The following is a 16,808-nucleotide window of genomic DNA, read 5'->3' on the forward strand; positions in this document are numbered from 1 at the left end:
CTCCAGGTAAGAAGAGTTAATGTTTTACATACAGATGTTCCTTATCGACAGTGTAGATGAAGCCTTAGGCATCTCTATGTTTACACATTTGTTTGTTTGGGAGTTGAAGGGCGGCGGGGGGGAGGAGGGGGGGTGGATATGGCTTTTCCAGCATATTAAAAAAAGAGGGAGTCAAAAGGCAAAAAACCCTAAACCAATCCTCAGTGAGGGGGCACTAAAATGAAGAAGAAATCAAAGCCATAATAAAATACAATGAGTTAAAATATAATAACATATAATACACATATACCTCTAGCTAAAGAGAGGTATGTTTTACATACAGATGTACCTTATTGACTGTGTGATTCACCCTTAGGCATATGTATATTGCTGGCACATTTGTTTGTTTGTTTGGAACTGGTAGGGTGTTGCTTTTCCAGAGTGTTAAAGAGAGAAAGAGAGAGAGGCAAAGAGAGAGAGAAAACAAAAACAAAGCTATCATTAATGAGGGGCTACTAGAATGAAGACAAATTGAAGCTGCAGGAAAAATAAAATAAAAACAATAGTGAAGGAAACAAAAGAATAAAACCATAAAATAACACAAGGTCCAGGGTGGGAGAAAGAACTCACCTTGATTAGCATTGAAAGCCTTGCAGCTTCAAGGCCAGGTTGCTTCCTGCCTGGGGCAATCCTTTCTTGGGAGGTGCTAGCTGGCCCTGAATGTGTCATGCCTAGAATTCCTCTGGTTTTAGAGTGTTGTTTTTTTTTATTTATTGTCCTGATTTTAGAGGTTTTTTTTAATACTGGTAGCTAGATTTTGTTCATTTTCATGGTTTTCTCCTTTCTGTTGAAATTATGGATGTTAGTTTTTCCACATGTTTTAAAAAAAAGGAGAAAGAGAACAGAACCCCTCAAACTGGACGAAGAAGTAATGGAAGACAAAGGAAAAACAATAAAATGAAATAGTTTTATTGAAATAATAAATTATTTCAAGTCTTCTGTAAAGACTTGAAAACTTGGATGTTCCAATATGCCTTTGAATGACAGTTTAGCTCCTGATCAGGCCTGCCCAGCCCTAAGTTATTGTTTTGGTTTTTTCAGCACTTTACTCCAAGCCCTGGCCCTATAGTCTGCATTTTGCACAAGCCCTTGCCCAGCCCTCTTGAATCTGAACATGCCCACTTTGTCCGGCTACTGGTTGTTGATGTCAGTTGATTATGTATTTTTATGATGTTTTTACATTTCTAGTTTTAATTGTTTTAATTATATTGTTTATTTGTTATATGTTTTTCTTGTGTTTTACCTTGTAATCCTTGTTTATGGTGGGCTTGGTCTCCATGTAAACCGCCCCGAGTCCCTCCAGGGAGATGGTGGCAGGATATAAGAATAAAGCTTTTATTTATTTATTTTATTTATTTATTTACAGTATTTATATTCCGCCCTTCTCACCCCGAAGGGGATTCAGTGCGGATTACAATGAACACATATATGGCAAACATTCAGTGCCAACAGACAAACAACATATATAGACAGACACAGAGGCATTTAACATTTTTTTCCAGCTTCACGATTCCGGCCACAGGGGGAGCTGTTGCTTCACTGTCCACTAGTGGCTGTACTTCCTCATTCCTTTCCTCATGTTTTGCTGGCAGTTTTATGATGTTGTAAATTAGTTAAATTAGCCTCCCGCATAAAGCGTACCTAAATTTCCCTAATTGACAGATGCAACTGTCTTTCGGGGCTGCATAGGTCAACAGCAAGCCGGGCTATTTAATGGTTGGGGGCTTAACCCGGCCCGGGCTTCGAACTCATGGCCTCTCGGTCAGTAGTGATTTATTGCAGCTGGTTACTAGCCAGCTGCGCTATAGCCCGGCCCTGTGGAGATGGTTGACAGAGGAGCCTTCACACAATTAAAACTTGTGTGTCAGTTGCGCCTGTACCTTGGGAAGTCAGACTTGGCCATGGTGGTCCACACTGTTGTTACATCCTGTATAGATTACTGCAATGGTTGCCTTTGAAGTCTGTTTAGAAGCTTCAATTGGTCCAACGGGCAGCAACCAGGTTGCTCACAGGAGCGGCGTACAGGGAGTAAACAACTTCCCTGTTGCGTCAGCTCCTCTGGCTGCCAGTCTGCTTCCAAGCACAATTCAAAGTACTGGCTTTAGCCTATAAAGCCCTAAATGGTACCAGCCCAGTTTATATGTCCAAACGTTTCTCCCCCTATGAACCACCTCGGAGATTAAGATCATATGGGGAGACCCTGCTCTCGATCACGCCTGCTTTGCAAACCCGATTGGCGGGGATGAGAGACAGGGCCTTCTCAGTGGTGGCCCCGTGGATATGGAACTCCCTCCCCAATGAGATCAGATCAGCCCCTTCTTTTTTAGCTTTCAGAAGGAAAGTAAAAACCTGGCTCTGGGATAAGACTTTCAGAGAATAGCTCAGTGCAATAATAGATTTGGAATATGTGCAATGACTACAGAATGGCCTAGGACTACGATTTCTGGATGGCGTGATTTTAATGTTGAATGTAATGTTTTTAAATATTTAATACACACTGATTTTAATTCAATTTATTTTAAGCTTAATGTTTTGGATGTGTTTAAGGCATTGAATAATTGCCATATGTAAGCCGCCTTGAGTCCCCTTCAGGGGTAGAGAAAGGAGCCGTATAAATAGGGTAGATAAATTAATATTAGAGTAGAGTCTCGCTTGTTCAACCTTCACTCATCCAACGTTCTGTATTATCCAACGCAGTCGGCCTTCACAGGACTGGACTTTTTGCGAATTTAACAATGTTGTTACTGTAAGTTCATTTTATGCAATTCTATTTTTATTTGTAGTCAATCTTTTAGTGGTCAATGTTTTTGTAGTCAGTGTTTTCAATACATTGCTATGTTTTGGTGCTAAATTCATAAATACAGTAATTATTACATAATGTTGCCATGTATTGAATCGTGTACTGAACTACCTTTTCTGTCTATCTGTTGTAAAATATGTTTTGGTGCTTAATTTGTAAAATCATAACGTAATTTGATGTTTAATAGGCTTTTCCTTAATCCATCATTATCCAACATTTTCACTTAACCAATGTTCTGCCGGCCCATTTATGTTGGATAAGCGAGACTCTATTGTATTATAAATTAAAACCTTTCTTTGGAGCCAGGCCTTCCCAGGCGAATGATAATAGGCTCTGCCAGTCTGATAAATATTTTGATAATAGTTGAAAAATAACTTCAGTGGCCGGAGGTTATGGATATGCTTGCTATAAGTTTTTACATTGTTTTATTTGATATGTTAATTGCGATTTTTAAAATATCAGAATATGATGTTTTAAATGATTATGTATTGTGGCCGGATGTATTTGTATAAATTTTATATGTTGTATGCTGCTTTGAATCCCACCCATGGGAGAAAAACGGGATAGAAATGTATAAATAATAATAAATTTAAATAAAATAATGCAATGAAATACAATAAAATAACAAAATTTATAATAAATAGTAAATATAAATAACAAAATATAAAATTAATAAAATAAAATTATAATTAATAAAATTAAAGCTTGTCTCCTGTGCCATCAGTTGGAGGCCCTCACCATAGTAACATGCTGTGTTCATAATATAATACGTATTATGTATGTACTATATATATAGTATATTGTTTATAATACACAATATACAATATAATATACAATAATATATAATATTTTGTATATTCATATATTATTGACAATTGATTGATATTATTACTGTTGTATTAACTCTTGTTTTATTGCATTATGGTGTTTTATCTTTTGTATATTGCATAATGTATTTATGTTGTTGTTTTTGTAAACTATTCTGATCAGGCTTTGCCCCATGTGAGCCGCCTCGAGTCCCCGCGGGGAGATGGTGGCGTGGTATAAATAAAGTTTTATTATTATTATTCTTTTTATTATTATTAATATTATAATGTAATACAATATAATACTAATAATATTACCATATCATAACATTAATCATATATTATATATTACATGCAATATTACTAATAATATTGCAGTACAGCGTTCCCTCACTACTTCGCAGTTCACTCTTCACGGATTTGCTGTTTTGCGGTTTTTCAATAAACTCTAAAATCATAAAAGATTACAATTTACAGTCTAAGGAAGTGAGGAAGGAGAAGACAAAGGGAGAGAAAAGGAGCCCAAGTGGCAACGGGAGGAGAAGGAGGCGATTTATCAACACACGATTGGTTGATAAAGACTTAAAATAGTGTATAATTACTAAAATAATGTATAAATATTGAGATAAATATAGCGTCCCTACTTCACGGATTTTCACTTATTGCCGGTGGTCCTGGAACCTAACCCCAGCGATAAGCGAGGGAACACTGTATACTGTAGTGGTATAATACAATAAAAGGTAAAGGTTTTCCCCTGATGATAAGTCCAGTCATGACCGACTCTGGGGGTTGGTGCTCATCTCCATTTCTAAGCCGAAGAGCCGGCATTGTCCGTAGACCCCTCCAAGGTCATGTGGCCGGCATGACTGCATGGAGTGCCGTTACCTTCCCGCCGGAGTGGTACCTATTGATCTACTCACATTGGCATGTTTTCGAACTGCTAGGTTGGCAGGAGCTAGAGCTAACAGCGGCTGCTCACGTCGCTCCCGGGATTTGAACCTGGGACCTTTTGGTCCGCAAGTTCAGCAGCTCAATGCTGTGCCACCAGGGGCCCCTATAATATAATATACAATAATATATAATATTTTGTATATTCATATAATATTGACAATAATATTACAATGTAATATTTATTATTTATTTCAATTATTTATACCCCACCCTTCTCACCTGAGGGGACTCAGGGCGGCTTACAAGTGGCAATTGATGCCGTTACACAGTCATAAAATATAATACAATATAATACTACTAATAATACAATATCATAATATTAATCATATATTACATGTACTATTACTAATAATATTGCAGTATAGTGGTATAGTACAATATAGTAACATATAATGCTAATATTGTGCTGTGCTAATAATATAATATATTGAGTCCCCTTCGGGGTGAGAAGGGCAGGATATAAATGTAGTAAATAAATAAATAAATAAATAAAATACCCAACAATAATAAACCTTAGTAATACAATAGGATGGAGTACAATACAATACAATACAATACACATACACGCTCACACGCCACAAAAACAAGACGCGGCCCCTTTAAACCTGCCAGGGGAGGACCTTGGCCTTTGTGGGATGACATCACTGGGTTTGGCTTCCCGAGGCTCAATGGAAACTCAATGAGGGAGAGTCTCGTCAGTCCACACACCGGAGGGAGGCTGAAGGGGAAGGAGGCAGAGCCAGCGAGTGAGCGAGCGGGAGCGCGCGAGAGAGTGAACGAGCGAGCGAAGGAAGGAAGGAGGAAGCAGCGGCGGCGGTGGCGGCGCTGGCTTGACGGCGACCGGGGCCGCCTTTCCCAATCCTCCGTCATCCTCCCCGCCGGGGCGCGTTCCCCCCTTGACAGCCCCAGGAGCAGAAGCGGCAGGCGGGCTGCTTCCAGGCGGGGTGAATATTGGGGGGATCCGGGCCCGTTTGGGGGTGCAAACCCGGGGGGAAAGGAGGCCCCTCCGTCCCTTTGTGCTCCTTTTTTTCCCTCACAGAGGAGGAGGAGGGAGGGGGAAGACTCTCAGCCTTACACACAACAAGGCTGGGGTCGTGATGGGGGGGGGGGGCACAATTATGTGACACGGGAACAAGGGAGGGGGAATCTTTTGATAGTTTCTGAGGAAAACAAAAGGCTTAGAAAGGCAGGCAGCCCCTTTCACCATTTTTAAGGGGAGCTCCTGTACCTTTTGGCTCCCCTCACAGCTTCCTCTCCCCATTGTCTGTATATAGGAAAAGCTGCTATTACTATTACCTTTAGTATTATTATTCTTTTGTATCAATTTCAAGGGGGTTGAGATTGAGAACGCCATCATATCCTATTTATTATTGCCTATTTATTCTGTTGGTGGTGGAAGTAGATCACCATTGTGTTTGTCATCTTTTGGCTTCCTTTGCTTCAATTTCTTAAGTAACTGTTATTTCTGGCTCTTTCCCTCCCAGCTTTTATTACCACCAATTTAAGCTGCCCCTAATAATAATAATAATAATAATAATAATAATAATAATAATAATAATAATAATAATTTGGTTGTTATGGAAAAGCTTCGATATATTCCTCCAAAGTGACAAAATAAGGGGACATGAGATGTTTATTGTACATCCCATTCTCCTTTTGTGCCTTGAGAAAGAAGGGTTGGGATATTGGGGAGAGGGGAATAGATAATCTCTCATCCAACCCCCCCTCCCTTCCTTTCTCCTTTGTATCAGATGAGACTTTCTGTGATTTTAATGTTTCTATTAGGTGGTTTTAAATTCTATGTTCTCATTTCAAAATGCTGTTTTGTCTTATGTTTAATCCATCTTACTGATTTTAATGCATAGCTAGCTATATGTTTTTTGTTTAGTTTTTATGATTTGGTTTTATATGTATGTTGGGTATTGAATTTTGGCATTATTAGGTTGTAAACCTGCTTTGAGTGTGTGTGTGTGTGTGTGTGTGTGTGTGTGTGTGTCCCGGTGAGAAAAGCAGCATATAAATAAGTAAATAAATAAATATAAATAAATTTATTAAGAGACTTAGGTTTTTTAAAAATATGTTCCCATCTAATTAAAAATGCCTAATTTTTTAAAACCATTGTATTTTTTCTCCCCCCTCCTCCCCATGTTTCAGCCATTGCTCGAAGGTGATATAATTTGAAGTTTGAGTCCCCCGGGATGAGAAAAGCGGTATATAAGTACAGTCAATAAACAAATATAAATAAATAAATTTAATAAGGGCCTATGTTTTTCAAAAATACGTTCCTTTCTAATTAACAATATGCCTATTTTTTAAAAAAACATTGTGTTTTTTCTCTCCTCTCCTCCCCCATGTTTCAACTATTGCTCGAAGGTGATATAATTTGAAGTTATGCTTGTGGTTGACTGATGAGGAGAGATAGTATCAGTGTCTCTTTTTATCTCTTTTTTCCATTGGTTATGTAGTAATGTTTGATCTGCTTTCATCTCCCTTTCTTTTTTCTACATCCCCCAAAATGGGGGGAAGTGTTCAAGAAGAAGCAAATAGATGTGTTTCCTGGCCCATTGTTTTTTTTTAAAGGGGGAAAATGTTATTTGTTACTTCTCCTGTCCTTTAGCATTTAAAGGAATATGAATTATCTCCTCCCTTCTTGCATCCCCATCTTTTTAGTTCTTTGACCTAGAAGCATTGAAGAAGAAAAAAGGATTTTTTTTCTGACCCATTTTAAAAATATTCTTTATTTCTTATGTCTTCCTCCAGCGTTTAAAGCTAGTATGAAACATCCCTCTCCCTTCTCATATCTCCCCCTCCCTTTAAAAGCATCTATTATGTATCTGGTCACCCTTTACACAATCTGGCCCAGGTGTATTTTCCTTTCCTCGTAAATCAAGTAAGGTTAGGAGGAAAGAGCTCTTCTCATTTGGCGTAATTGTTTGGGAGGGAGAAAGGTGGATGGGTGGGTTGTTTACATCCTGAAGCTCTGTTGTTTGGGGGATTTGCATTGTGTGTTCATCCATACATATGTATACACATTTATAGCCTCTTACGTATATGTATTTTCTATAATGTATAATAGAGTATGTGTGTTTTTGCGTACAGCATCATGCAGCCTAGGTTGTAGCTTTCTAGAATTGTTGTGTGTGTGAGACAGAGAGCACTAGAGAGAAAGGGATATTAATACATAATAAGCATCCACTCACGCAGAGTATATGCATTAGGGCAATGTGTGGGAATCCTTCCTGATAGTAGAAGAGGGAATTCTTGGTTGGTTTCTTGCCTCCCTGGGGCTTTTGCTCTAGTTTGGAAGAAGGTACACATTCATTTGTATCGTTGGGTTGTGGAGAAGAAAGCCTGAGGCTAGAAACCAACTATTCGTGATTATTTATGGTGGTAGGTGAAAAGGGGGAAAGCTAGTCTTCCTTTTCTTCTCCTCTCAAGTTATTTGGAAGTCGTTCCCAAAGTAGCTGGATGTTTGTAGTCCTTGGCATGAACAACCATAGTCTAGTTGCATTTTATGAACCCTTAACCCACAGCTTTTTCTTATCCCTGCTTCTTATGTCTTACTAGATAGGAAGTCCCTTGAATGTTGATGTATTTTGGATTCTGCATTTCATTAGTATCTATGGAAAGCAACAGACTATTTGTTCTTTGTTCCTAACCCTTTCCGTGCTTGCCTATTGTTGTTCTCTGGGTTGTTTTGATTATCTGGATAATATCTCCCAGGCTTCTGTGAAGAAAGATGGGATATAAACCAGCACATTAATGCTAGTAATCTGCTTTTTGCAAAGTATTTGATGACCAGTCAGCTGGAAGCATTCTTATAAAACTGTGTGGGATAATCAAGAACCAGTCTCTCACAGGAAGCTGTTACAGGAAGTTGAAAGGTCACAGCATACTGGGGAAAAAACCCACAGTGAACAGCTGGGTCCCTGAGGACCTGAAGGAGAATCTCTTCCATGAAACGGGTTACTTACTAGCTGATTCAAACACCGAGCCCTGCTTTTTATTGCATTAATAGTCCATGCTTTTCAGCAATGCTGATAGAGCAAATTAAAACTCCTAAGGAATGGGGCACTGCCATAGTAACTTCTGAAGGACACTGGTGTTTCCCAGTTTTATGACGAGTTCAATGAATAGGTGAAGAGAATACATGGTCCTCCAAATGTTGCTGGACTACTGCTCCCATCAGTACTACCCGATGGAGCCAGCAGTGAGGGATGATGGGGGTTGCAGTCTAGCAATATCTAGCAGGCCACATATGTCATGCTCCTAGTTTATTATCCTAGTTTATAGGGATATAAGACTTTACCCTTCCAGCAGGATAGAGCATGAGCCAAATTATGGGAGGTTTTGAACCTAGATTTATAAGGGTTAGATGGGAATAGATTCTTGTCATCTCGCTTGCCTGCCATGTTTCTTTCTGTTTGCTTTTTAGGGCTGCCCTTCTGTTGTAAATTCCGCTTGATTGAATTTAAAAAGGAGGGATGGTTGCGTATTCTTTACTGATAAATAAACTTGCAAGTACTGAGTACATGTTACACCAGGAGGCTCCACCTCCTGGTGCGTTTTGAGAAGCTGGAACAGTGTTTTTTTTAGGGTTTATGGTAATCTATTATAAAGCACACGCAGAATACTTAAATGTGTGTCTGTAGCTCATCCATTCCTCTTGCTGTAATCTCATGATTAGTGGAAAACATGGATTTGAATGTGACTAGAACTCCACTTATGGGGCTTATTCTAACATCTTATGTCCAACAGCTTCCCTTCTGCTGTTCCCCATTGAGGCAAAGGATCCTTTCGTCTACTTAATCCTTGCCCGTTCTTCCCAGCAGCCCACCCCAGGAGAGCAAAGCCTGCATGGAGTGCATTCATAAACATGCATTACATAAATTAACCATAGAGCAGCATCCTCTAAAAGAAACCACAGTCTCCTCCCCTTCTTTAGACAGATCTATGTCATTTGATCAGGGAAATAGCACAAGATGGTGGCTGTCCAAGGGGATCTAGTTGGTGAAACTCTAGAATGCCTATTTGGTCTCTGCAAAGACACTATTCCTCTTGCACATACCAAAAGTAGTAAAACTCAAGATTGGTTGAACTTTATGTTGATGAATGTATTATACAAAAAGAGATAGTGGGCCTACTGACAAATTATAAATAGAGGGATATAGACATGTGACTTCAGCCCAAGAAGCCATGAATGGTTTGAATAAGGGAGAAATTTAACCTTCCACCATTCTTTATAGTAATTCTCTCTTGCAGCTGCACTTCCAGTACAGAAATAATCTGTTCAGTGGAATAGCAATACTAAGTCTTAGGGATCTACAGTGGGTCTTGGGCATCCACTGGGATTTAGTTCCTGTGGACACCAAAATTCGAAGATGGTGAAATCCCATTATATGCAGTGTCATAATAAAATGGTGTCCCTTATATAAAATGGCAAAAGCAGTATTGGATTTTTGAAAAATATTTTCAGTCTTTGGGTGGTGGAATCTATGGATATGGCCAGCTGACTGTATTCTTGTTTCTCTCCATCTCTCTTTGTCCTGGATGAACTTTAGAAATAGTACTGTATTGTGAAGTAACCACAAGTTGATGGGAAAGTATATCAATAAGTTGGGGTTAGTTTCCACCATTAGCTTCTCTTATAGTTTCTGTAGCATTGTAATCTTAAGCATTCTAAAATGTAATTCTGCATCTTTGCTTTCATATAAAATGTGGAGGCCTCAATGTTACTCATAAGAATAATTCCAACTAGTGTTACATGTTCATTAGACCTACTCAAATCTCTTCCTCTGGTAAGATGTTCAAAAAGGCAAGAGGAGGAGGAAGAAGAGACCAGAAAACTGATTTGATGTCAAAAGCCAGTGTGTTGTCTGCATGACATCCTGAGATAGAATCAGTAATTTTAGCAAGACTTGCTTTCTAGATAAGTTTGTTTAGAATAGCAGCCCATGATGGCTTTCGATTTAAGGTCAATTTAGGTGACTAGTTCGACACTGCTGTTTTCCTAATTCCCCCCGCCCCCACCCATGAGATGCATATTTTTCTAACCACATCATTGAAGAAAAATTACGCTTACTCTACTGAAGTTTAGAGATCTTTTTGGGACAGAAACTAAGTGAGATTTTTTTCTGTGTCAAAATGTAAACCCTAGGGGTAAGGCAGCAAATTCAGGGAGTACCTAGGAACAAACATTGGGTCCTTATATGGTATCTCTTGCCAAAAACCATGTTTTCTAACCTAACCCTATATGTCTTTTGCTTTGTTCCCAGAGCAACTGAAACATGGAGCTCCGAGTGGGGAACAAATATCGGCTGGGACGAAAAATTGGTAGTGGATCCTTTGGAGATATTTATTTGGGTAAGTTACTGCTCTGTGTAGGCATACATTTTTAAATTTTTATAGTGGCTCAGACTAATTGATAGAATGATGTATTTGATGGGTCCATTTTTAAAAGTAGTCTGCTGCTTTTTCAACCTGAGGGAACTAGGGTCATTCTAATCTTTTAAAAATATATGTCTTTCAAACCAGGAAAAGTATCTAAAACGGGGGTATATAAAGTTAATCCTGCCTTTCGAATTATTTTTTTTCCTGCTCGTACAATTTTTGATTTAAAAAAAAAAAGGAATGGCAAGGGTTTGTAATATTCCTAGATAACACCAAATCCTGCGCTACATAATGTATCCTGTTCTTGCACCAAGTATATGAAGGACGGAAATATTAATACCTATTTGCCCAGGCTTTACACCTCAAAGTTGTAAATAATCTAGTACACAGTGCTATATGTAGGCAAAGTTTGTCAAACTAATATGTCTGAGGCAGATACTTTAAAATTTGGGGCACTCCAGAGAAAAGGCCAGTCCCTGATAGCCGTTGATCTATATTATAAAATGGAGACACCAAGAATAGGGCCCTCAAGTAGGTGCACTCCATAATTTGAATACTTTTTCTCCTACCTTGTGGCAACTTTGTGAAACACGCTTCTCTTAGGGGAGTCTTACATCTATTTTTCAATCAGGTTGCTAGTTTAGTAGGTGGAGAAAAGGCTATGAATGTCATCTAGATTTCAGCAAAGCATTTTGTAAAGTTGTCCATGATATTTTGATTAGCAATGATGAAATGTGGTATAGATGAGACTACTATCAGATGGATCTGTAATTGATTGAAAAATTTTGTTCAAGGATTTGGCATCACGGACCGTGCTTCATACTGAAAAGAGGTCTCAAGTGGAGTGCCTCCCAGTGCTATTACTCTTCAACATTTCTATCAGTGACTTAGATGACAGTACGGAGGGAATCCTTATCAAGTTTGCAGGTGACACAAAACTAGGAGGTGTAGCTAACACTTCGGAACGCAGAAACAGAATCGAAAAGAACTTGGATAAACTGGATGAATGCAGTATTTTATATTTTCTTCATAAAAGCCCCAAATACATAGGCATAGGATGGGGGACACATGGGTCAGCAGTATAACATGCAAAAAGAACTTTGGGTTTATTGGTGATCATAAGTTGAACATGAGTTTGCAGTGAGGTGCTGCAGCGAAGAAGGGAAATGTTATTTTAGACTGCATTCGTAGAAGCATGGCTTCCAAGTCAATGGGAAGTAATAGTTCCCCTGTATTCTGTGCTGCATTATTGTGCTTAGTTCTGGGTGCTTCATTTTAAGAAGGTGGTAGATAAGTAGGAGCAAGTTCAAGGAAGGGCAACAAGGAAGATAAGAGGTATGAAGAATAAAATGTATGAGGAAATGTTGAAGGAGCTGGGCACATTGAGTTTGGTGAAGAGAAGATTGAGGGGTGACATGGTTGCACATTCCAAATACCTCAAAGGCAGTCGCAGAAATTAGGGGGCAAGCATGTTCTATGCTGCCCGAATGGGTAGAACTAGAAATAATGGTTTGAAATTGCAGGGGAATAGATTTTGATTGAACATTAGAAGGAACTTCTTTACAGTAAAAGTTCAACAATGGAACTGACTGCCTAGAGAGGTGATGGGGTCTCCTTCTCTGGATGTCTTTACCCAGGGGCCCTACATTGAGAAAACTGTTGAATTCGGCAATCCATGAGGCCCTTTCTAACTGTGATTCTATCAGTCTGATTCCGCAACAAAAACACACACACACTTCTGAGTGGAGAATAAAGTGAAGTCTCATCTTTTGAAACTTCTTGGTTTTCTTAGGTTGTAAATGAACAAGAATGGATCCCAGGATATGAGGGGGGACATGGAAATTTCTGGTTTTAGGTGGTTGAGGAGTTATTACTTGTGGCCCTTTGCATCTAGCTGTGCTAGTGGAAATAGGAAGAGGAGACAAGCTCTTCGATAGTGGCTTGACTGCATTCAAATTACATATTATCCTATGTAGGCCTTACTACAGACTGAAAATATGAAAAGTGCATAGGAAAGGAATTTGAAATAGAAGATCTGTTCACATCCTTGACCTATTTGATTCAGAAGAGAAAAACTGATCTATAAGGCAGAATACTCCTTGAGATGAAAATTGCGGACAGTTGGGCCTTGTTTTGGAAGAATTGCTTTGATACATTGGAACAGTTGGCTCCAACTTGATGTTTTCCAGAATCGCCAAGCCATGAATAGAGCATGCTGAGGGTTGAGGTCTAACACATTTGGAAGGTGCCAAGTTGGGGGAACTAGCTTGAATTCTGCTTGTCAATGATGAACATTTCTGTTTTTTAAAATCATGTCACATGTGTTTTGATTTTCATAATAAACAAATCTCTTCTCATAATTGGTCCAAATACTCTCTGTTCACCATGTCTTTTGTTTTGTCCATTTCATATATGTTCCTAGAAGCAATTCAGTGTTCTAGGTGTGGCTTCCCTACCCTGTGCTTCATTGAAAGGGTATCCTCTGAGTAATCTGAAATACGATTCCTGTGCATACAGAGTGCCCCTTGCATGTAGTTCCCATTTCTAACATCCAGCAATGTATCAGATTATCCAGTTTGCTCTTCCGGCACTGTTAACAAGATTTGCCAACCTCACTATTTCCCAGATTCTTTCTTTTAAGCAGGGTGTCCTCCAGGCTTTTTTGGTTTTCCACTTTAATATCTAATTCTCTACATACTTTATTCATATAAAGTGTATATGTCACTTAACGACCCAAAATGTATAACACTCCTAAATGTTTGTAAATACACAAAATACAGTAAAAAAATTGAGTGGCAAAAAACTAACATTCATTGTCAGCTCCTATAAATCCCAATTACCCCATTGACACAGATTTTCACTTCAGTGATTTAAAATAAAATTGTTTTCTCATTTAAAACTATTAAAGACCCAAGTAGCTGTTAGAAACAGTTAAAACAACAATGTGAAAAACATCAGAATATTGCAGTTGCATTGGTTGTTGATGTGGCGTTTTTGTGTTGAGGCCTGTAAACTCATAGATATGTACATCTGCTACATTGTTTTTGTTATTTATTTTATTTATGTCCCACCTTTCACCTAACATAGGAAGATTGTGTCACATCTTCCTTTGGTTCTTTATTTCCAAAATGCTGGTTGCTACTTGACAAGTGCTGTAGTGCAATTGGATTGCTTCCTTTCATAAGCTTACTTTCTGATTTTCTAATGTACCCCTTTCCTTTCCATTGCCTTTTATTTTGCTTACTGATCTAATAAATTTGTTTCCTTCCTTCTTTTCAAGGTCTCTGTTGTTTTCAAGAGTTATGCCAGTCATCCCTTGCTTTGCACTAGGCTTCCAGAGAGTCTAACTTCCTTTTTATTGAGTTTCTAAAAATGACAATGACATAATTTTAAAAGTAGGCTTTTCCAGAATAAAGTATTTAATTATTATTTAGTTTTAAAATAGCTGCTTTTACTTAAATGTTGTGTGTCCGTAATGATGGATGTATATAACTTTTAAGAACATTTTTGGATTGTGAAAAAGGGTATTAGCATTTAAATAAACTAAACAAATTGAGTTAAGGTTTACCTGCTTCAAATCACAAATTTTGCCAACTGCTTTAATTACTAAAAGAACTTTCCTTATGTGTCAAAAGCCACCACTTCAGCAAATCTGTTCTGTCTTACAGTATCTGCACTTCTCTGTGTGTTGACTTCCTCTACCTCGCTTGCATTTCCGTAATCTGATTTTTAACCTAACCCTGCCTTTGTTTGTTAAGCCCTGAGGGCAAGGTCTTCTATTCCTAACATGTTTAATTGTATGTTCATAGTTATTTATGATTTTTAAAGAGATTCAGTAGGCTATGATTACGTAATAGAACTTCCCGACACTTTTCAAAGACTTCAGCATGGCTACAGATTTGTGTTTGTGTGTATGTATTGTTACAGGAAATGGAGCTAACCCATAGGGGTGGGGAGAGAACACCTGTAATAAGAAATATTAATTTGAACCTCTTATTTGGGACTTACATAATTCATACAGGATATAAGGACTGTTGGTTGCCATTGACACTAGTGAGCAATGGCATCCTGTGCCTAATGAATGTAGAATAAAAGGGACTGTGCAGCATATCATGGAGAAAGTAAGATGATAGTATTCCCTATGCCATTCATTTCAGTTAAGAAAAGATAAATCTGAGCAAAGGTGTCCTTTGGCTTATAGCTTTGCAATTTTGCATGATAAGTAAAACATGAACTATTGATTTGGAGTATCAAGTTTTTATTTCATGCTGTTTAAGCATAGAGCACTTAAAAAGTGGTCCTTGTTTCGGTTTCAAACATTTTATTGAGAATCTGGGGAGAGCTCCTATTAGAAGGAGACTAGTCCCTCAATCCCTCAGTCAATTTGGTAAGCTTCAAAAACCAATATCGGAGCTGGTATGTTCGATCCATTGTCATTCCAGGTTCATTAAGATCTCAGTTTGGATTGACTGAAGAATTATTCATGTAAGTCAGTTCCCATTCTTGCTATTTTTGCATCTAAGTTTGGTTTTTCCATTTTTTTACTTCCTTTAACTAATAGTACATTTGAATTGCATTTTATTAAATAAAAGGGTATTTCATACTGAGCAACTAACCTAGAAGTTGAAGAAATCAGCTGCTCCTTTACATACCAGTTCAGGATTTTGGTAGTCTGGATTTATTCTATCTGGTATTTTTAGATCTCTAGCTGGGTTGTGAGAATCAGAGTGTCATAATTTGAGAGAGGCAGTGCCATTGCTTTGGAAGTCAGATATTAGCAAAAGTCCTGGAGATCAAGCTAATGAGAGACAGGGGAACTGGACTAGACATCCTATAAGCCTCTTTTGCGTTCTATGATTCTGAAATTCAATGGCTTTTGTAAACACATGTCTGGAATGTGGAGACTTTGCTTTCTGTGGTGAAGATTGTTTGGTTTGGGAGACTCAGCTAGGCAACTCTGGAGAACTGATAGGGATGATTGAGGGAAGTGTGTTTTGGACACAGAAATCACTGCCATTTGGGAGGTGTAATATTAGAATTAAATAGGTCATATACAGATGGAGCTTCTTTAGGTCAGAGTGGAGGTCTTGCCAAAGGGAGCTGTACTGTTCCTCTGTCAAATTGCCTTAGAGAAGCTAGGAAGCCAAAGCCAGCTTGGCACAGCAAGGCATACTGGGAAAATGGTGGTCTGTGCTTGGACAGTTCTTGATGACATGCCCCTCCCTCACAGGACAGGGGATGTGGTCCCTTTGTTTCCTGGCCTGTTAACTGCCTGCCTGCCTTCCCCCATCTGTTCTATTCTCATCTTTTTCCTTAGCTACCCAGTGACAAAAAGTGACTGGCAAGAGCAGGGAAGGAGTGATGGAGTTGATCTGTGCTGTTGGAGGCTAGCTGATATTTGTGTGTATGTGTTAACCGGTCTACCCATCTAAATGTCTCAGAGGGTTCCTTGCAGAGTGCCATCTTCATTTAGGTTGGTGACATCGATGTCTCCCTCCCCCAATTACTCTTGTATAATTTGAAGCAAATGGGTTTTGAAGCATGCAGCCCACACATCTGAATGAGACAGGGGGTGGATGCTGCATAGAATTTTTGATCACTTCCAGATCTCTTGGATCAGTGAAGCATAAGGTCTCCTCTGTAGCATTTGTGCCTTTATGAATTGTTGCAAAGAATATGACATGTTCTTTGCAAGATGTTGCCTAATCTTATACATGGTAACAAAAGACTATTTGCCTTCAAATCTACATGATATGATCAAATATGGATTCCCGGACCAGTCAGAGAGATGCTTCTTGCTCTGAGGTAATTCTCACATTGGG

General features: G+C 38.7%; 1 protein-coding gene across 2 annotated transcripts in view; it reads left to right on the forward strand.

Annotated features, from left to right (window-relative positions):
- csnk1e (casein kinase 1 epsilon) overlaps positions 1-16,808 on the forward strand; it is a 76,517-nt gene that overhangs the window by 20,185 nt on the left and 39,524 nt on the right. The window contains exons 1-2 of one of the 2 annotated variants that reach the window (XM_008120312.3): positions 5,282-5,540; positions 10,872-10,959. In XM_008120312.3, the coding sequence (XP_008118519.1) occupies positions 10,884-10,959 (76 nt within the window). In that variant the 5' untranslated portion in view covers positions 5,282-5,540; positions 10,872-10,883. Of the gene's footprint in view, positions 1-5,281; positions 5,541-10,871; positions 10,960-16,808 lie in introns of those variants that run through there. The other variant, XM_003227149.4, reaches the window with a different exon arrangement.

This window comes from Anolis carolinensis, chromosome 5, assembly GCF_035594765.1.
Source record: "Anolis carolinensis isolate JA03-04 chromosome 5, rAnoCar3.1.pri, whole genome shotgun sequence".
NCBI classification, from domain to species: domain Eukaryota; kingdom Metazoa; phylum Chordata; class Lepidosauria; order Squamata; family Dactyloidae; genus Anolis; species Anolis carolinensis.